This window comes from Simochromis diagramma, unplaced genomic scaffold (assembly GCF_900408965.1).
Source record: "Simochromis diagramma unplaced genomic scaffold, fSimDia1.1 OVJJ01000557.1, whole genome shotgun sequence".
In the NCBI taxonomy this organism is placed as follows: domain Eukaryota; kingdom Metazoa; phylum Chordata; class Actinopteri; order Cichliformes; family Cichlidae; genus Simochromis; species Simochromis diagramma.
The window spans coordinates 1,128,823-1,150,023 of record NW_024387156.1 but is presented as its reverse complement, the minus strand read 5'-3'; the positions used below and the strand labels follow the sequence as shown (position 1 = coordinate 1,150,023).

General features: G+C 42.4%; 1 protein-coding gene across 3 annotated transcripts; it reads right to left on the bottom strand.

The window, feature by feature from the left end:
- Window positions 1–700: 700 nt before the first annotated feature.
- Window positions 701–19,909, bottom strand: LOC120744117 (shaker-related potassium channel tsha2-like). 3 transcript variants are annotated; one of them, XM_040048267.1, is made up of 3 exons: window positions 15,260–19,909; window positions 5,286–5,346; window positions 701–3,547 (listed from the first exon to the last, which is right to left on the bottom strand). In XM_040048267.1, exon 1 carries the CDS (start codon window positions 19,084–19,086, stop codon window positions 17,644–17,646), a length of 1,443 nt encoding a protein of 480 aa, XP_039904201.1. In that variant the 5' UTR covers window positions 19,087–19,909; the 3' UTR covers window positions 701–3,547; window positions 5,286–5,346; window positions 15,260–17,643. The 3 variants fall into 3 exon arrangements, with proteins under 3 accessions (XP_039904201.1, XP_039904200.1, XP_039904199.1); XM_040048266.1 differs by having other exon boundaries at window positions 701–5,346; XM_040048265.1 differs by lacking the exon at window positions 5,286–5,346.
- Between the last annotated feature and the right edge of the window lie 1,292 nt (window positions 19,910–21,201).

Sequence of the window (21,201 nt, the reverse complement as noted above, 5' to 3'; positions counted from 1 at the left end):
CGCCGGACTTTGTCGCTGAATTAACCACAACACTGCTGTGCCAGCTGTTCTTGATACTTTCAATTTGCTCTCATCAGTAAAACAAAACACAGAATTTCTCTTACTAGGATGTCTAACTGGAAGTCCAGGAAAAACGTGCGCCTCCAGCAACAGCGCAACTTTCAGTTTGACTCCACATCAATGAAAAAGGTCCAGCTGATCATTATTTAATGATAGTTTTTGCTGCGGAACCTGCAACCTTCAGCAGAACAGATCTGAACATGAGTTATTTTACTTGACACAAAGCTGGAGGAGGCATCTTTACTGGGGCTATAGTGCTGCATATGTATGAGCAAATACCCACGTCTACCTTATATGTCTATGCTACGTTAACAGAAATACTGCAGGTTGGATGAAACTTAAATCAACTTTAATCTTTTTAACCGACTGAAAGACAATTCAACAAATCTGACGTTTGCTAAAATATTTAAATTAGCGCCGGTTCCTTGTTTTAATCCATTTGGTGTTGCAGGTTCATGTGAAGGAGATGGTGCGTTTAATTAAAAATAAAGTCCATAAAATGATCTTAAGATTTTAGTTATCATGCTTTACAACAGGAACACTGAGTGGCATTTCTCTGAACTTCTGTAGGAGATAAGAACAAGAAAAGACTCCATCAGGTTTTCAGTTTTTACAAATCAGTTTCCTTCTAGAATTTTTGTTTCCTTTCACTAATGCTTTCATCATCAGCTGCTTCAGGAGACCATGAGGAGCCACAGCATGAGGAAGGTAAATCAAACAATGACCTGAACAAACCCTAAATCCAACCCCAGCACCTCTGCTGATGTTGATGGCACACAAACACACTCACACTCAACAGAAAGTGACACATCTGCATGTGCATTCATGGGAAACACATGGAGATCGATCAGAATTAAAGATTTATTTTATCAAAAATAGATCACAATTAAAGTTTGTCAAAAAAAGAAATGGCATCGATACGTGGAAAGAAACAAAAGCAGAGAAACAGAAATCAGAACACTTCCACGCTGAAGTTCCCAGAACACAGAAATCACTATTGCTTTTTTTTTCTTGTTGCATGACAAAAGCTTCGGTGACGAGCCTGAACTGAAACCTGAAGATGACGTATGAACACAACGGACGATGTGGTGAATCTCAATGATAGTTAAACATGTGGCGCTTGGACCAGACTGACTTCTCTTCAGTCGTGGCTGCATTCACTCTGTTATTATTGCACGCAGAGTATGCAGAACACATTAATCATCATAACTAATGCCCAGTCCCTGCTCATCAGTGCCTCCGTCACACACAAACCTCCCTCGGCTGTTTTTATGTTAAGCAAAGCAGAATTACAACGAGACAAAATTGCAGAGTGGACGCAGCTGCATGACCAGCAAAAGTCCAATATGTCAGGAAACATTATGACCTCACATCTTCCGCAGAGCCAGAAAAACAGAGAGAAATGAGCCAAAGTCAAAAAGCTGAGTTGTAAATGATCAGCTGTGACACACCTGTGGAGTCAGAACTTTTACCTGACAACCCCACAAAGTAGACACACCCTTCAAAAACTTCAGCCTTTGCAGCTGCTCCTTCTCCAGCGATGAGCACTGGGTGGAGGATTTTTGCTTCACACGATGAAGCAGCTGTAACACCAGAAAGAGACGGCGGTGCAAACCATCCAAACAGAATGATTTAAAGAGAACCTAGTCACAGATACAAGACAGAACATGGACATCTGGACCACCATAAACATGAATAAATTTAATGATTTGGGAAAAAAAAAAAAAAAAATCTTCAAAGAGCACACGTGCTGCCCCTCAGTTTGGCCAATCAGAAGTGAACGATTAGGGAGGAAGTCTTAAAGAGACAGGGGCTAAATCAGCTTGTTCCAGACAGGATGAACTGTGGGGCACAGTGTGAGACACAGAAGGATTATTCTGAACTGTGGATCATGCAAAGCTGCTGCAGGGGAGTCATATGATAAAAAACAAAGACCTGGAAATGAGCAGAATAAATCATCGTCATGCAACAATATGCAAAAATTCGCATATAGGCAGTTAAGAAAGTCACAGTTTAGCTCACTCAGTGACATCTGAACATGGCCCATTCCTTCAGCTGAGCAGCTTCTTTGGAATTCCTTTGATTAAGCAAAGAAGACATCAGCTGCCCTGAAGCACATGAGCTCAACAGCCACTAAAAACAGCTTCAGATGGAAACTGAGATTCATTTCTCTGCTGTTTTTACCCGAAACTGAGACGCTGATGTTCGCATCTGATTCTGAGGAAAACTAGAGTCCAGTTTAAACCCTGCAGCCTCAGGTCTGTACCCATAAAACCTGCTGGACTGGACTCCTTTCTGGTTCCAGACTGGTTCCACCCTGCAGTTCATTTATTGCCCTTTAAATACACAATGAATCCAGAAGCAGTCACATACGCTCACGAGCACATCCAACTTCACAAATAAATTAACAAAATGTGCAAAAACAAGGCTCTAAGCTGTTTTACGCAGACTGCATAATTCTGATATTTAAATCCAAGGTCAGGATCGGCTTCATACAGATATTCCATATTTCACACTATTTAATGTGTTGCTTTTTTCCCTCCAAGATTTTAAATGGCAGTTTGGAGAGCGTTTGGGTTTAGTTGCACCAAGTAATTAGATGCCTAATGAGAGCTGATGCAGGGACACGGGTGTTAAAGCTTCTGTTGGTAATGAGCAGACACTGAGGTAGATGTTCTCGGCATAACAGATATACAGCATTCTGATCAGGAACCCACACACAGAAACATTCAGTGATAAATGCATTAAGCTGTCTCTTTTTGGAACCCTCGTTTCCTGCACAAACATTCCTCTCAAAGGGGGCAGACGTCTTCACCGGAGCTGCCCCCTGGAGCTAGAGCTGCTTTGTTTGTACCAAGGCAAAAAAATGAACTAAAGAAAATCCAAACACATTAGCAAAAATGTTAAAAATCTACAAAATAATTCACCAAGTGAACCAAATCCTCTCCATATAAAACATATACAGTATGATACTTTAAAAAATAGAGATTTAGCAACTAAGTTCATCATTAGAACAGAATCATTTCAGAATATCAATGAGCGGCTGATGTTGTTGTTCCCGTTTGTCAGAGTGCTGGGTTCAATCGGACGCGTTCTCTTCTCTTCACATGCTCTACTTTCCAAGCATGCAATAATATGTTTTGGTTTGAATATGATATGCAACGCACAGACAGGACGTAAATGGTCTTTTTCTCTACAGCAGGAGGAGCATCTCCCCACAGAGCATCTACTCGTGATTATATGGAGGCCTCCATCAGCCAGAGGACAAGAAGCAAATATATGAAGCAGGATTCAAGTAACATTTGCCTCGTACCTCAGAGTCTTTAGCTTTGCTCTTTGAAAAAAAAAAAATCAGGTCATCCTCCTGTGATGGGAGGGCGTCTCATCCACAATTTGTTTTATTTCACTTTCATCAGAGGATGGAGAAGAGCAGTGATGGCAGCAGTTGTCGGACTCTGTCAGCTGGACGAGGCTCATCGTTCTTCCCCTGAAAACAGAGAAAAACACTAAAGGTAAATCCAGCAGGATTAGATTATCTCTCCAGCGACGTTCACATAACACAGTTTTATTTAAAATGGTTTTCCACCAAGAAATGTAAGTCCAAAGAAACATTTAAGATCCAAAAACACTTCATCACACCCACAGGTGAAGTGCTGCCCTCTGGTGGTGAGAGTTTTTGTCTGCATGAGGGCAACTACAACAAGTACCTTTAAAGAAGGCGTTTGATATGAATACATTATCACCTTATTACAGCAGAACACAGAAACATGAGGTCAAAATTAAGATTGTATGGAAATAGATTTTTAGACGTGACAACTGACCACAAATATGTTTCCCAGCAAATATTAAAACATGTTGAGTCTCTTTGTTTGTTTTTGCATTGCCTGAATTTGTTAATTTTATTGATTTCCACCTGAAGCTGACAGATTTAAGGCTCAGAGCTGCAGTGTGATCAGACTCATGTTCTCACTCCAGGCCTGCCTCCATCACCACAAACAGTCACATGCTGAGGCAGCCAAGGACAGGACAGAAAGCAGCCATCACTTCCTGTTTATTCTTTGGTGACTCCAAACACTGAGTTACACTTACACCAAAACCTGACTGACAGAAGTCTTCCACTGGCCTGGTCATTATAGGATGATTATGGCACAAGAAGAAAAAAACACTTTGTCCTGAACTTGCCCTTCTTTGAGTTAAAGGAGCTCACGTTCAGCCCTGCTCTGTCAGATGTGGTCTTACAGATATCGCACACATTTAAAAGATTCTGATGAGTTGGTGGTGGGAGCTTTTGAGAAATTTACCCTTTAAATGAATAGTTCCTCCCCTGTCCTCTCAGTCTGGTCATTTGTACCCTCGAATTACTCAAACGTCCACTTAAATTGAACATTCATGCCCCTGAAATGACTCACTTGTCTGAAACAGCTAAATTAAATTCACAAAAATAATATATATGAACATATGTTCTTAGAAAGACTCCAACAATGAAACTGCAGGATTCACAGTACCATGAAAGACAAGGTGAAGTTAGTGAATAAACGTTTCTTAATTGGATAAGATTCTTTATTGTGAGGAGAGAAAATACAAATCTGACACCGTGTATTTTGTCTGACATTTACTGCACGCTGCTGGAAATATTTTGAAGGGTAAAATCACATCGATAAAGCCGTGCAAAATTGACCTTCATACTATGAATACTTTCAGCATTTCAGGCCATGAATACCTCCAGATTTAGCTCTGTTTAAGTCACCTTTGTTTGTCCAGCTTTTTTCACTTTTAGCAGATGGTACTAGTCTCTAAATGTAAGAGAAATATAGATCTGTGATCAAGGTCAAGGTCAAGTTTATTTATATAGCACATTTCCAAAAAGTCAATGCTGCACAAAGTAGTTAACAATGTAAAAATGCCACTAAAATAAATAAAATGCAAAACCAAACACCTTACATGATCACTTAAGTGATCAGTCATTTATCCCACATACTGATATGAGTCTTCAAAGTTAACCCAGAATACACTTTTTGAAGAAAACACATCCAGGGTACCAACGCTGGTTTCTGCTGCTCTCCGTCACAGACGTTAAAATGCTGCAGTGATAGATCCACCACGCTCAGGGTCACAGAACAAAACACGGATTGGAGTGGGCATAAAATTGATTTGGTTGCACTTTTGAACTGCCCTTAACAACAAGTGACCCTAATTCAGAGTCTTTTCATCATACTTATCCTCACCAAGCATGTGGCGTCCCACAGGGTTCAATCCTGGATCCCTTAGTTTTCTTCGTCAGTTATTCTAACACAGACAAAAGCCGCACTTATTAAATGTTTATATAAAATAGTTTATATAAAATCATCTGAAATGCCAGTTTTTTACACCATTGAAGGGTTTGATTTACAAAGCTGATGTGAGTAGAAAGCTCTGCAGGTCATCAGCTGACAATGCACGTTTTTACAAACTACAACACAGAAAATTCATGTGAGTGATTGCCAACACAAAGAGCAGCACAGGTTATTGGGATAACACAGTGTAATGCAGGTGTTTGTGTTTGCCGCTGAAGGAGGACAATAGATCTTTGATCTGAAGGTGAACTTGTCTGTTAGACACTGATGCTGTAGGTTGTGACTTCTTCTCTGGATAAAACTCAAAGGACAGAAGACAAGATTCACCCAGAGATAACGAGAGCTAACAGAGGACACTGCTGTGTATGTCACCATTTCACAGTTCATGACAAAACTTTGCTTTATCTGTTTATCAGTCTGATTTCAACTGAATATTGGATCTAGTTATCTTTTTTTGTAAGTTCAGTTTTGTAAGTTCATTAAGTTTAGTTCAGTTTTACTGAGGGCTAAAAGCATGAGAGGTTAGTTTTAGATCTGATGCTTTTTGCAGTACATTATGTGTGTATGACTGATTGATAACCAAATAAAAAGAAAAAACCTGTGACACGCTGCATTGTGATAGGCTGTGGCCCACTGAGATTTTACACCCAGGGGGCCCAGGACATTACAAAGACCTGCAGCCTGGGCCACACTGATCCCGGGACACTGGTGAGAAATTTAAAAAAAAAAAGAAAAAGCTTGTCCAGACAGGAAGTGATGAGTGGAACCAGGACAAGCGAGCAGCCGGTGAGCTGGAGCATGAAGAGCAGTGGCTGAACCAGCTGTGGATTGCATGGAATTCATAAATGAATCCACTGAAACTGCTCCCTGTGTTTTGTTGAGCTTCACTTCACCCCAGCAGATTCTGCAAGGTATTATCAGCTGGCATCTTTAAGCATGGCTGCACATTTTCCACAAAGCCATCACTAAAAATAGGTTGTTATCCAGGAAGAGGAAGTGGTGAGGAATCAAATCGTAATCAATATCACAGAGAGAAAACTAGCAAGATTTCAAAGGCATCAGCCTTCAAATCAGATAATTAGGGGTTACCCTGATGTCTCATCACTGCAGGTAACGTGTTATCGTGTAAAACGCTGCCTTCTCTCTTGCGCTGTATAGGCAGAGTTATCCAGACAGTGAATGATTTGATTTGAAGTTGGTATGCAGTATGGTAATGCACAGCCTCTGGTTAAAAGCTCTGTTTTTCTAGGTATCCTTGAATGTAGCATTGCAGTGCTAAGCAGTCAGTCAGCTGATTGGCACACCTGGTCTGGAGAGGCAGATTAAAGCCACTCGGCCTGTTAGCTCCCCCGCTCTCTGTCTGACTTCCTGTTGGTGTCAACTCTCTTTGATTTTTAGTTCGTTTTCATGAAGTTCACAAACTCACATCATCTCCATCACTGACGAGCACCTGCCATATTTACAACTTTATCTTCATAATGGTGAGAATAATTATGCATGGCTGCATCCATGAGAAAGAGGGGCCTATCTGCCCTCATTCACAACTGTATGGTTATTTCGGAGCAGCTGGCTGCATGAAGCAGAAACACCGGAAGGGTTTGAGTTTGTAAAGGGTTTGAAATAAGTCTCATTTGATATCTGCACCATGAGAGCTCTGCTACGAGTTCAGTCTGATCAGAAAGCTTTATTTTCATTCCTGCAGCTGAGGAGTTTGTAACAGGTCTGAGTCTGAACTCACTGCAGTCCTGTCCCAACCCTGACCTGACTCTGACCCATTTCTCAGTGAAATCTAACTCAGACTTCACCCAGCATTAACTCTGAACCTTTCTAATGCAACATATGTGGCACTAATATAATCCTAACCTGTCCTAGATGATACACGCACGCACACAGAGCCCAATCTCCTGCTCATATTAAAGTTTATAGTGTGAGGAAAGCAGTGAAGCACAACTGATTAAAAATGCCCAAACAAAACCTGAGCCTTTTTATTACTTAGCATGTACTAGCATGTCTGTTCACAACAGTTAGGATGATCATATGTGTCTTATATATTCTCATCAGCCTTTAAATAGTACGTTATCCAACCAGCAGGGAAAATTCTGATGTACCCTTTTTAAAGCTGCCCCACCCCTGTCTGAAGACCTGTGGCACATGTTCTCTGTCGGAATTCCAGCTCACCTCACTTTTTACTGCTCAGTACTTCCCCTGGTAGACATCACAGAACCACATGGATGACACATTTCAACTAAAAGTAGAAACAAATTACACAAGATCAATTTTCATTAATCGTCATCAAGCCTGTGTTCTCATGGTACTTCAGGTTATATATTTATCATATCAAAAGGTCAGCTGGTGCTTTTAGCAGAGCTGAAAGTGAGTTTGAGGCCCTTTTGAGGGAGGTTCCTTAAAGTGTTTCATGCTCAAAGTATCACAAACAAACTCTGAGCAAATATCAGAAAAATCAAAGACATCAGAGTCTCAGGAGCTTCAGAGATCCCCAGGTCTCACGACTCTGCAGCCATCTAGGCTAAAGCCAGCAGGCAGTTATTTATGCATTTTGCTACGGCCCTAGCAGGGCCTCCTCCTGAAGGTGCCTGTGTGGGCGTGTCCCACTACCTCTTCTGCCTGAGGTGCCACCTTTCCCTTTTGTGCAGCTGATTCTCGTCAGTAATTAAAGAGATTTAAGCCCAGGGAAAGGTGAGCTCTGGGCCAGAGTGTCATGTGAGTGGTTACAGTTAGTGAGCTGTGTGTCTGGGTTTGTGTCTAGTGAGCTGCTCTCTTTTTGACTTATTTTGTACTTTATTGACCAACACGAGTTTTGTTTGTTCCTTTAAATGGTGATAGCGGCTTGTCCGTCTCTTTTAGTTAGTTTTAATAGAAACTTTATTTTTTATGACTCAAACTTTATTAGATTTTAATATACAAAAAACCCCAACCCCCCCCCCCCCCCCCCCCCCCCCAAAAAAAAAAAACAAACCACCCAAAAGATAGCAGAATGGACATTCCCAGTAACAAAAACAGAACAAATTGAGAATCAATGCATATTTCCATCCCAAAAAAAAGTTTCTATTAAAACTTTTATTAAAGTTTTAATAGAAACTTTAATAAAACTCTTTGATTTAACCATTTTGCCTCTGTCTCCTTTTCCTGACCCGGACACTTTTTGTTACCCCCCCCTCCTCATCGCCTGGACCCTTTTAGGGGAACGTAACAATTTTGAAGCCTCTGTGCAAATGAACAACTGAGTGTAGTGATCACTGGGCTATAGAACTTGAATAGACAGATCAATAAGATAAAAAGCAACCTGCTACACTTGTACTGAGCGGAATATGGTGGACATTAGCAGAACAGAGTGAGTGAGTTTGTGTCGTCTTTATTTGGTGGGTGAAGTTTTCATGGAGCCTCTTGTGTCAAATGTAAACAGACTACAGGGGGCGCTGCAGACAGCTGAGGTTGATGTCTGAATGACAGCAGGAATACAAACGGCGTTGAATCAGATCGGTGTGGGGTTATGTGGATGTTGTGTTGTGTCACCGTGGCACCCAGAGCTCAGCAGCTGCCGAGCTCTGGATAGTTTAAGGCCTCGTGTCGGTAATCCATCAAGCGTGTGTGACATAAGGCCTTTAAATAACACCGACTTTCCACCTGAATGAACGTGTCAAATATCACTGGGCGACAGACACCTTTTTGTAAACAGAGTCTCCGGAGATCGAGGACTCTTTACTGCTTCTATTTTTTTCTATTTCACCGATTTGATTGATTTACAGCTGTTGCGTAAAACAGCATCAATCACTCTACTCTTTTATCAGCCAAACAAGCTCTTTCACATGGTTTTTTTTATTTAACTATTTCTTGGTGGAAAAATACATGTTCAAGCCTTCCGGTCATTCACATTTTTCAGGCAGCAGCCCTCAGGTTATTCTGAATGCAACATTCATGCCCAAAAAGCAGTTTAGACCACAACATGGTATATGATTTCTTTTTTTTTCAGGAGCAGGAGTCATAGTTTTTCAGCAGATTCAGTTCCGTGTTTTTTAACCAAAGCAATGGTAAAGCTACAGCTTTACTATTATTATTATTGTTGTTGTTGTTGTTGTTGTTGTTGCTGTTGTTGCTTTTTTTTCCTTACATGGTTGCGGACGGCTGTGCTCTGTGTGCTGTGATTTCATTAGTTACACTTTTAACTCATCATGTTCACACTGACTTGGGTCTCAAATAAAAAATTCGATAATCGTGAAAAATATCTTAGTTCATGTTCACTGTATTTTTACCTGACAGTGAGCTTGATGTGCAAACTGACATATTTCAATAGGAATACATTTATATTGTAAGCTAAAAAGCCAACAACATTACAGAGAAACAAGCAGATGATCTCCTATGAACAAGCTTGGTGACAGTGGGAAGGAAAAACTCCCTTTAACAAGAAGAAACTTCTAGCAGAACCAGGCTCACGGAGGGGTGGCCATCTTTATTGTAGGTGCTACCTTACAATACAATATAACTGTTGACTGTTGTTGTTGTTATGATTTGGTGTTGGATAAATAAAACTGATTTGAATTGAAATAGAAATCTGCCGAAACTGTCTGGGGTGAGGGGAAGCAGACAGGACAACATGAACACTTCATCTAAATCTAACCTTTGATGATAAAAACAATGTTTTTAAAATCAATGATAAAAAAAACAAACTATAACAAGTGACTTTAATTTGAATTCTTTTGGCTCTTTTTTTTTTTGCTCTTTTTCTGAGAAAATGTCTTTAGCAGTGCTCTGTACATGAACTGGATTCAAGGCCCGGTCCAGCAGAGAAACAGCTGCTGTATACCTCTTCCAATCATGCTAATCTCCGTTACTGGGGTTTTTTTTTGTTTTTCTGGTTTGGCTGTCAGCATGAATCTCCTCTGTCTCGTGCTCTCACTCCTGCTGTCCTCCCTCCATCTTTACCTCAGTGCTGCTGCTTTTGCCTGTTTGTCTGTCGTGAAGTGGAAAAAGGAGTGGGCTGGGTGGTGGTGGTGGTGGTGTAGCTCGCTGTAGGCCACTCGAGGCTTCGGGACAGATTCCCTCAGCGCTGACAAAGACGCTAACAATAGCTGTCAGAGTGTAACTCTGCCCCGTCCGTGTCATCCAAGGGGAAACCTGTTTACCTCCGCCTGCACCGGCTGCATGCATATGTTCAGAGAGGACATGTAGAGGGAGGGGGAGGAAGGGGTGAGGTCACAAGAAGGGAATCTAACCAAAAACGCTCCCCAGGGAGAAGCAGTCAGTTAGCGCGATGCTTGTTATAGCTGTCATTTCTCCGGCTCTCCGTGTGACACGCTGCGTTACGTAACAGTGAACCGGTCACACAACACGCTGCAAACAGGTCGGCTTTAAATAAAAAAGGCCTGTTGTGAGCTGCTTTTATTTACAGGACACATCCCTGAATCACAGCATCCCCGTACTCTGTCTGTGAGCTCGTTAGGTCTTAGAAACTGTAGGCAGCGCTCGAGTATGTCCAGTCTGCAAATAAAACTGAGAAAACATTTCATAAGGACTCAGTCGACTTATAGGTTCTGAAAACAACTGATCAGACCAGCTGTTTGTGTCTGTGAGACTACATTTCAGCATCCTGTCTTACATGGAAATGATCTGAACAGCCATGGAAAAAAGTCCAGGACTGATGATCCAGAGGGCAGCTAATAAAACTAACCTCTCATCAGTAATCTGAGAGGACACTGGCAAGTTACAACGATGAGATACAAGGAAAATCTGCATTAAGCAGGACCTCCTTAAATGTAATAAAGTGCTGATATAAACTGGTTTTAATGTTTCCTGCCGTCACAGGTCTCTCATCGATGCCTTTGTGTATATTAAATTACAGATTTATTAAATGTGAATGAGGTCTGATTAAAGTGAGTCTGTTTTGGATGCACTGAAGGTCCAGCGGTGTCCAAACAACTGCAGGGAGCAGCAGTTGCTGCCACCTGCAGGCCGACAGAGGTGCTGCGTGATGTTGGCTTTGCAGCCTGTTTATGACCTCAAACCATGAAGTGAAGTCCAGGATTGATCAAAACAGACACAGATGGACAGCAGCAGGATAAATCGCATCTCTCCTCATTTTGTAGTTTGAAACTTTTCTGCTGTACAAAAACGTTGGCATTCTTATTTTCTCCTGGATATTTGGGATTAGTTGGATCTGACGAGTATGAAAACTCATCTTTATCCTTAAACAGGAAGTTGTTACATACTTTCTTTTTTAATTATGTTCTCATATGAAGATGTAAAGCACACAGCTGAGCTGAATGAAGGTGCAGGAAAGCCTCAATGTGAAGCTCCAGAGTCTCAGGAGGTGTAGATAAGAGTGGCCTGATGATTCAGGACTTTATATAGAAAAACTCAGTGATGGATTTAACAGGGAGCCAATGAAGAGAAGCCAGTATAGGAGAAATATGCTCTCTCTTTCCTGTTAAAATCTGTTTGGGAGTTGCAAAAAGGCAGAAGAGTCTATGAAGTGTTAGTTAGTAATAAAGAGTTGGACATGAACTGAATCTAAACACCAACCTTGATGGTTCACGCGTCCCCTGTTTGAAGTTCAAAGGTTAAAGCAAACTGAACTTAAGATCAGCCTCTTCATGGGTGTAGTGCATTTTCTGGTTGCTGTCATAAAGTCTCTAAAAAGACCTTAAAACATCTTTTATTCCAAGCAAAACATCAGGACCAAGGAGCTCATTGGGCTCAAGATCTATCACAGGTTTCTGTGATGTGTGAAGCACATTTTCATTTAAGGTTTTCTTGTCACTGATTGGTTGTTTCGCACAAACAAATGAGAATTAAAATAAATAGTAAGACTGATTTGACCTTGACATTGACCTTGAGTATAGTTTAGCCGATCCTCGTGTGTATGTTTGATTAAATTCTGACCAGAGGAGTGATTCCTGGGAGCCCATCACTCCTTCAACTGGACGAGCTAAAAATCTGCTGACTTGGAATACACTGGAGTTTGTTTTTACACTACATGCTCTGCTCTGATATCTGTGACATTCATTATGTCATCACCCAACAAAACGCCCGTTCTGTGCATTTTATCCACCATAACTAACTAACTATGACAAAACCATCAGCCCATGTCACTGTAAAACATGATAAGCTGGCTCTACTTGAATTTGAATTATGCAAACTATTTTCCTAAAAATAGTAATGTTAACTTGATGGTGAGTAACACCAGCTTTACAGTGTACAGCTCCGAAGAAGGATGAACCTAAGAGTAGATCAGTGTTGAAAAAGGTCAAATTTTAAGTTAAAAGCACTTCATAAAACCTAAACCTAACCTAAATTGTAGATTCTTCTCGGAAGGTAAACTCAACATTTACATTATGCATTTAACTGCAGAGATGCAACTGTTTGTGCCCCACACTGTCCCAGGAACCTTGCTGTTATCCAGTTGGAACAACAGTCTCAGTCATGGTGGCCTGGTAACTACTGAGACAGCACATGCACGCACACACACATACACAACAATCAAGATCCAAACACATAATAACTGAAATAAGGATGACAACATTAAACATTTAAAGAAAAACTCTAAGCCTACCTGTACTGCCTGTATTTACATGATGTACACATTAAATAATTCTCAGTGTATTTAGGGATAATGGTGGTGCTGTTTGTCCCTGATCTGTGATGCAGTGTTCTGTTTTAACCAGAGATGGGCAAGTAACGCGTTACTGTAATCCGATTACTTTTTTCAAGTAACGAGTAAAGTAAGGGATTACTATTGCAAAAACGGTAATTAGATTACCGTTACTTTCCCGTAGGAACGCTGCGTTACTGCGTTACTAAAACCGTGATTTATTTTGCGAAAATGTCTCACGACAGTGACGTAAGCGAGTGCAACGTTGGTGACAACAGCTGTGTGCAGATCAACAATGGATCATATATCGAGTGCGGGAGAGAGTATGAGCGTGCAGCGTTTAAAGCGTGGAAGTACTGACCTTACTTTGAGTTTGATTCCATAAAAAGTGACAAAAACATTAGCGTCCATTGTGCGTGGGAAGAAAACTTCTTTTTACAGAGAAAAAAAACCCCTAAACTTCCAAGCAAGCACCGAGTGCGCAACGAGGTAATGGGAAACTCACAGAGAAACTCGTGGATTCTTCCACTGACCGCTGCGGCACACCTGCACCAGGGTAAACCTCCGCCTACTCTACTCCTGCTTTAGAGGTGAAAATAGAGCAACAGGACCGCTGAGTCTTTGACTTTATTTATTTTCTGCTGTGTTTTACTTGCATCTATTTGAAAGAGTGAGTGTAAACACACAAAAAAAATATTTTATGTGCTGGAATGTGCAGAAAATAGGTTTAAATATTAAACAAATTTCTTCCAGTCAGAGAATGTTGCATATAATTAAATTTTTTGCTTGATGCATAAAGTTAAAAGATTAAAACTAATAAAACAAGTTTTAAAAAGAGACTTTTCCATTTGATTACATTTTGTATGATGGATTATGTAGAAAAAGTAGAATTGGGCTGAAAGATCTATCGCTTTATCACCTCTTCAGGCTGTAAATCGTGTTCTTAAAAAGTAACTAAGCAATTAATTACTTTTGAAAATAAGTAATCAGTAAAGTAACAGGATTACTTTTTTGGGGAAGTAATCAGTAATTAGTTACTGATTACTTTTTTCAAGTAACTTGACCAACACTGGTTTTAACACACAAAAAATAAGTAAACTAAAATCTTCTTTGTTTTGTGGTGATTCTACATGTGTTTTTTTACTTATTCTGAACAGGTTTTAAGTATCGTATGACTGTTTTGTAGTTTTTTCCCTTGGTCCTCAGTTTTTACCTTACATCTCCTTGAAATCATTTTGTGTTTCTTTGTCATCAAACTCGAGTCATTTCTTTATCTCCTTGCGACTGTTGTTGTCACTCTGGAGTTTTTTGTGTGTCTTTATTGGTGTTTTGCATTTTCATGCTCGTTTTGTCTCTGACTGCAGTCATTTTGAAGTCAGATTAAATGATTTTCTGGCTGTTTGGAATCTGTTTGTCATGATTTTTAAATCATTTTTAATCTTTGTGATTGTGTGTGTGTGTGGTTGTTGTCATATTTACATTAGTCTTTCTCATCAGGACAGCCTGGGTCTAAAAACCTCTCTCAATGCATTCATTTTTTATAAAAACGTTCCGTTTTAAAACTCGCTGCTGCTGAAAATGACACTGATTGTGTTTCAGGATGATCAAAGATCAGTTTCCTTCTTGAGCTCTGACTCAAAGCCACGAGGAGGTAACAAGACTGCAGGCAGTCAGTGTAATGTGTAAACTGAAACCTAAAGAGCAGCCTGACCAACATCCGAAGCACACTGTATACTTCACGGTGCCGTAGCCTGTGAATGATAGTTTTGCTTTACTTCAGACTTTTTGCAGTCTTTCTGCAGATTTCCTTCTGTTTGTCTTAACAGAATAATTGCTGGGAAAACAGTATTAATTATGAGTAGCTGGCATCTCTCCCTGTTTTAGCAGCAAATTTTAGTTGCAGTGTCAGTTCTGCTTAAAGAAATAAACCCATACAGAGTCATCATCACCTCTGCAGCTCCGAGGAGATTCTGTGGCCTTATAAAGCAGCAAACACAAGACACAGTCAGAGAGGAGCAGCTGCACAGGGAGCATTTACAGCCACATATGGTGGTTCTGTTTGGTTTGCTCTCCTGCCACTGGGTGGCCAAAATAAGACAATGCACCCATTCCAAGGAATACCTCAAAGCAGCCTAGCCAATACCAGACAGGTGTGTGTGTGTGTGTGTGTGTGTGTGTGTGTGTGTGTGTGTGTGTGTGTGTGTGTGTGTGTGTGTGAGAGAGAGAGAGAGAGAGAGAGCGAGAGAGAACTTCTTCTTACCTTTGTTTGGAGTCTGATCGTCCATCCGTCCATGAATCCATCCTTCACTCAGATAATAATCCATTAGACGTTCACAGTGAAAACATCTCCTGGTATATCTTTTTTTCTTTTTTGTTTAGTTTTTATTCCATCAGGTCATTTAAAAACTCCTTTTTTTGTTTCCAGGTCCATTTTATGGTCCATCCTGGAGTCCAGGTGAGTACAGGTGAGCTGTTTTTACATCCAGAGAGTCCTTGATCTCCGACTGGGACCCCACAGGCTCCAACACGGACTTTAATAATTACCTGTGACACATGTCTGCTCAGTAAGCATATTGGCTATCAGCCTAATACCGTTATCACAGGGTATGGAAGAAAAAAGGTGCCAAAATAATTTAAATTGCATATGTGAAGCTGGCGTTACAATCTTGCTGCATCTAAATACTTTATTTTGAAAAGCTTCTGAGTGTATGTGGTTTAAATTCCCCTTTAATTTTAGTTTCCTTACTGGAAACACAAGTTTTGATAATTTTTTAATAAATTTTAAGAAATAGCCATGAAATTGTGACCCTTTGTGCTTCAGTTTTTTCTGGGGTCACATTATTTCCATTAAAGTGCTAAAATGTAATAAAAATGTATTAATCGCTGTTTTACATTCATGCAAGTTAATTTTTTGTTTTCATTTGGCTTTAATTTTATGTGTTGAAATTAAGCAACTTAATATATATGTTAATATATATTAAGTTGCTTATGTTAATATATATGTATGTATATGTTTTTTAATCAACAAGTCTTCGATATTAATTTGAAAGTGCTTAAAAATTTTTCCTTTTGAAAATATTTTTTAATTTATAATTAGAGTGGGGAACAGAAATCACATAAAATCAGAGAGTTTGCCAAATATTTCAACCTTATCATCTGAACAATGAGTTGTGATGTGAAATTTGACATTAATTTTGTCCTTTTCGCGCTGCCACATGCAGCCAATATGTAATAACAGTTGATCAAGTGATCAAAAGTGAGTAAAACTTCAACTCGAATATTTGACTTTTAAATTTTTGTTTGTTTTCTGACTTTGAGTTTTATATTTATGAGAATTTCACTCGATTAAATTTTAGTTTTCTTTCTGTGTGGATTTCATTTGTCATGTTTTAAAATAATTCTGATGGTTTCACAGTTTAAGATTTTTATGTTACAAGCAACTTATGAAAAACTGAAATGTAAAATTAGATTTGAAACTAAAAGAATTTTGGCCTCACGGTGCTTCCACACAATAATCGCACTCTGTATTTTCATGTTTGTAAAGTGTTTTTTCTTCTGCTGTCCAAAGCACAAAAATATTGTTAGCAGATATACTGTCACTGTTCCTTAAATAGTTTTATGTATATTATATATATTTATCAGTATTGGTTGAGCTCTAAAACATCAAAAATATTACTAATATTATTCTAATAAGCTGCTAAAGGCGAGGATTTGAGGCTCTTCTCAGATTCTTAGATTTTTTTTTAACTAAAATACAGAGTTTAACGTCTTCATGTGAAGCTGGGGGAGTTTGTGAGCATTTTAAAGCCTAAAATAACGGAAAATCGGTGTGTGTGTGTGTGTGTGTGTGTGTGTGTGTGTGTGTGTGTGTGTGTGTGTGTGTGTGTGTGTTGATGGCAGGTGAACCATGACTTTGTGTGGGGTGCAGGTGATGTTCAGCGGTGGATTCAGACAACATGGAGGCTTTTCCACAACATGGTGGTTTTGTGGCCTATGCGGTCTCAGCCCGCGTGTTTTCATTCCTGTGGCAGACAATACAGAAAAGTCTGGAAGGTTGCTATAGAAACTGCATCCACAGAGAGACACGCAGGGCCTCGGCTCGTCCACACAGCGGTGCTGTTGGATTGGAGAAACTGAGGTTGATTTCATAACGCTCACACAGTCTGCGTGGCAATAACAAGGAGCACGTGCTCGGAGTTTTCCCCACAGAAGCCTGATTGTTGTTTCTGTTTGTCGTTTGTTTTAGTAATAACGAACATTCTGATCGAACATGGTGTCAGGGACGGACTTTAAATTTAGATTAACGGCTTTTTCCAACAAGCATCATCTGATCCACCCCGAGCTTTAACAGGTGTGTGTGTGTGTGTGTGTGTGTGTGTGTGTGTGTGTGTGTGTGTGTGTGTGTGTGTGTGTGTGTGTGTGTGTGTGTCACCAGCTCCACTACAGAAACGTTAATAATCAAATGTCTGGATAAAGTGCTGCCGCTGGCTCTTTCATCACTTCTAAGCTTCTGTTTGTCCGCTCGTGGCGCGCGTGATGGAAGACAGTTTCGGGGGTAAACGTGGGTCCTCTCCGTGAGTCTTGGATGGCAGAAAAAAGGAGCTCTCCGGTGTGCAGTCACAGCAGAGCGCGTGATGCTGCGGCTCAGACGTCGGTGAGTTTGCCGCTGTGGGCTTTGTGCGGGCTGCAGTTGGTGTATTTAATGGAGTCCGCGTCCTCGCTGCCCAGAAACTCGGACTTGGACAGGCTCGACCTGCTGTCGCTCTTCCTGAATTCTCCGAAAGCCGGCTGTTGCTGTCCGCAGGTCACGTGCGTGTACTGGAACTGCTCCTCATGCTCCGTCTCCCGGTGGTAGAAGTAGTTGAAGTTGGACACGATGACGGGGACCGGCAGCGCGATGGTCAGCACGCCGGCGATAGCGCACAAAGAGCCCACGATCTTCCCCCCAATGGTGACCGGGCACATGTCCCCGTAGCCCACCGTCGTCATGGAGACCACAGCCCACCAGAACGCGTCAGGGATGCTGCTGAAGCCCGAGTGCGGGTCATCGGTCTCCGCGAAGTACACAGCGCTGGAGAAGAGGATGACTCCGATGAAGAGGAAGAAGATAAGCAGTCCGAGCTCGCGCATGCTGGCCTGCAGCGTCTTCCCGAGAATCTGCAGTCCTTTGGAGTGTCTGGACAGTTTGAAGATGCGGAAGACCCGTACCAGGCGGATGACCCTGAGGATGGCCAGAGACATGGCCTGCTGGCCGTTCCCTTGGTGCTCCGCGAGCTCCAGTCCCAGCGTGATGAAATAGGGCATGATGGCCACGATGTCGATGGTGTTCATGATGTTCTTGAAGAAGGCGGCCTTGCTGGGGCACGCGAGGAACCTAACCAGCAGCTCAAATGAAAACCAGATGATGCAAAGCGTCTCTACGATGAAGAACGGGTCCGTGAAAGGGTTCGGTTTCTTTGCGCGCACTGTTCCGTTCGCTGCCAGGTGCTCGTCAAACGTCCTGGCCTCCTCGCGGAACTCCGGTAACGTCTCCATGCAGAAGATCACGATGGAGATGAGAATGACCAGGACCGAGACGATGGCGATGCCCCTGGCGGGACCGGAGCTCTCTGGGTACTCGAACAGGAGCCAGACCTGCCGCTGAAACTCGTTCTCGGGCAGCGGGCGCTCCTCCTCCTTAATGAAGCCCTCGTCATCCTTAAAATTCTCGATCACCTCCTCTCCAAGCTCGTAGAACTTGATCTCCTCCATGAAGATGTCCACCGGCACGTTGACGGGTCTCCGGAGCCGGCCCCCGGACTGGTAGTAGTAGAGGATGGCGTCGAAACTGGGCCGGTTCCGGTCGAAGAAGTACTCGTTCCTCAGCGGGTCGAAGAAGCGCATCCTTTTCCGCGGGTCTCCCAGCAGCGTGGCGGGAAACTGCGCGAGCGTCTTCAGCTGCGTCTCGAAGCGCAGCCCGGAGATGTTGATGACCACGCGTTCGCAGCAGTCCTGGCTGTCCGCGCGCTCCGGCTCGCACGCGTCCTGTGCCGACAGCGCGGCCAGCGCTACGGTCTCGTCCAGGTTCTCCGCGGGCACCACCGTCATGATCCCCGCGCCCTCCTCGGGGCTCTCTGATCCTCCGCCGAGCCTCCGCGTGTCCTTCTGCGCCCCCCGCGCTCACCTGTCCGTCCGCGCGGCGCTGTGCTCTGGATTCAGCCGTCACACTCGCAGCATTTTAAGCAGACTTTGCCCTCCCCGAGCTGACGTGTGTGTGTGCACGCTCCGTCGCGGAGGGGGAAACAAACACGCGCACATGCTGAACGCGAGAGGGGCACAGAGCTCCGGGAACACCGCAGAGATGCGGGATTCTGAGAGAGTTTGCGTGCGTAACGAACCTGTTGTGTCCTGCGCGGCGCGGGCTCAAGGTTATCACAGGGGCTGCCGTGTATTCCTTGACGTGATGTCACGTTTGAAACAGCGCGCATGCAGTCACAGCGAAGACGTGTGGAGACAAAGAGCGCGAGACTTTTCATGCAAAACGCTCAAATTTCAGGCAAAAAATCCGCTTTTTCATTCAGAATTTGCAGCCGAACGAATACCTGTGGATCCGTGATGCGTCCTCCTCCCGCCCTCTCACTCCTGTCAGGTGGCGTGAACGGGCAGACACAGACAGGCTCTGCAATGTCACGCTGCAGCCGCTCCACACAAACCCGCGCTGACGTTTCCACAGCAGCTCCCCCATCCACAAGTTGTGCACGACCTGCGAGTCTGTGCTGTGTGTGCATGAAACAACAATAAACAGGAAACAATAACAACAAAAACAAAAACAACAACAATAATAATTATTATAATGAGAGAGCAATGACAGCATGGAAGGTAAACACTGCGTGTGCAACAAGTCCAGAGGAGGGGTGCGTGTTTGTGTGTGTGTGTGTGGGGGGGGGGGGGGATCAGGGAGAGTTTCTGGGCTGCAGCTCAAAGCAGTGACGTGTTTTCCTAAAATAGTTGGATTTCTCCCAGGGCCTCAGGAAAAGTTTCTTTTCCCATGGAATAGCCTGGGGGAGCTGCAGGGGAACATGAAAAAAGAGCTGACATGAAAAGGAAAGAACAGATTTGCAGCAGAGATGAAGACACAGCACGTGAGTCATTCAGAAATACAAACAGCAGCTGGGATGAAACCTGGACTAATTCTGACAGCAGGAGAAACACTACATGTCCCCTCACCCAGAAGTCTGCTCCCTTTTCTTATGCTGCCAAAATGTGAAAACTGTGTTTCCAAAGTGAAGTCACATGTAAAGGGTCAGACTCATGCAGAGAGGAAACACTCAGAACCCCCCCCCCCCCCCCCCCCCCCCCAGTAGGAAAAATACTCCTGATTACATTTTCTTTGAGGACATTTCCTAAAGTGCTAAACATGTTCATACCGAGAATGATGTAGAAATGAAATTCAGATCCAGCTGCTTGGGGTTAATGAAGGAAAACTGTGCTTCCAGGGAATCTTGAAACTGTGACAACTTGACGTCATGTGATAAAGTATAAATAGCCCGGCCCTTCAGGCTCACTTATGTGATATCAACACATTTTATGCTTTTCTTGTTTAATTTTAATCGTTAAACTGTGAAAAGGTCACAGTGTGGAGCATCCTCTTGGGCATTAAATAACCCACAAGCAGAAAAACAATCACTACTGACCAAAAGGACTTCATGCCTCTGACGCCCGGCTCAGGTCAGCTCAGACTTGTTTAATGGGTTTAAAAATGCTCGTTTGTTAATAGTAAAATTCTTTATTTTTCCAAAATTGACAAAAAACAGTCTTTTAAACTCACATTCTCTAATGTGGGGGACTTCTCTGGTTATAAAGAAGATTATATAGAGGTTTATAAGTTAATGAGCCTCCTGCTTACATCATTTCTGCCTAGTTCTGTGGAGAAAGAGTGACGACCACCTGCTGAAGTTCAAACTGAGCACGAGAACGATGAAGAGAGGTGACTTAAGTGACTTGGTTTCAGAAATTGCTGATCTGCTGGGATTTTCCCAGGCCAATAAGGCCACCAGCAGAAGATCACACCAGTGAGTAAGAACAGGAAACTGAGGCTATAATTCTCACAGACTAACAAAAAGTGACACTGTAAGATGGCAAAATGCTTACGCCTCTGTCAGTGCGCCCCAGGGCAGCTGTGGCTACAATGTAGCTGCCATCACCAGTGTGTGAATGTGTGTG

What these genes read in the sequence shown, in the direction of transcription:
- LOC120744117 (XM_040048266.1), bottom strand. Translation starts at nt 19,086, where the DNA reads ATGACGGTGGTGCCCGCGGAGAACCTGGACGAGACCGTAGCGCTGGCC.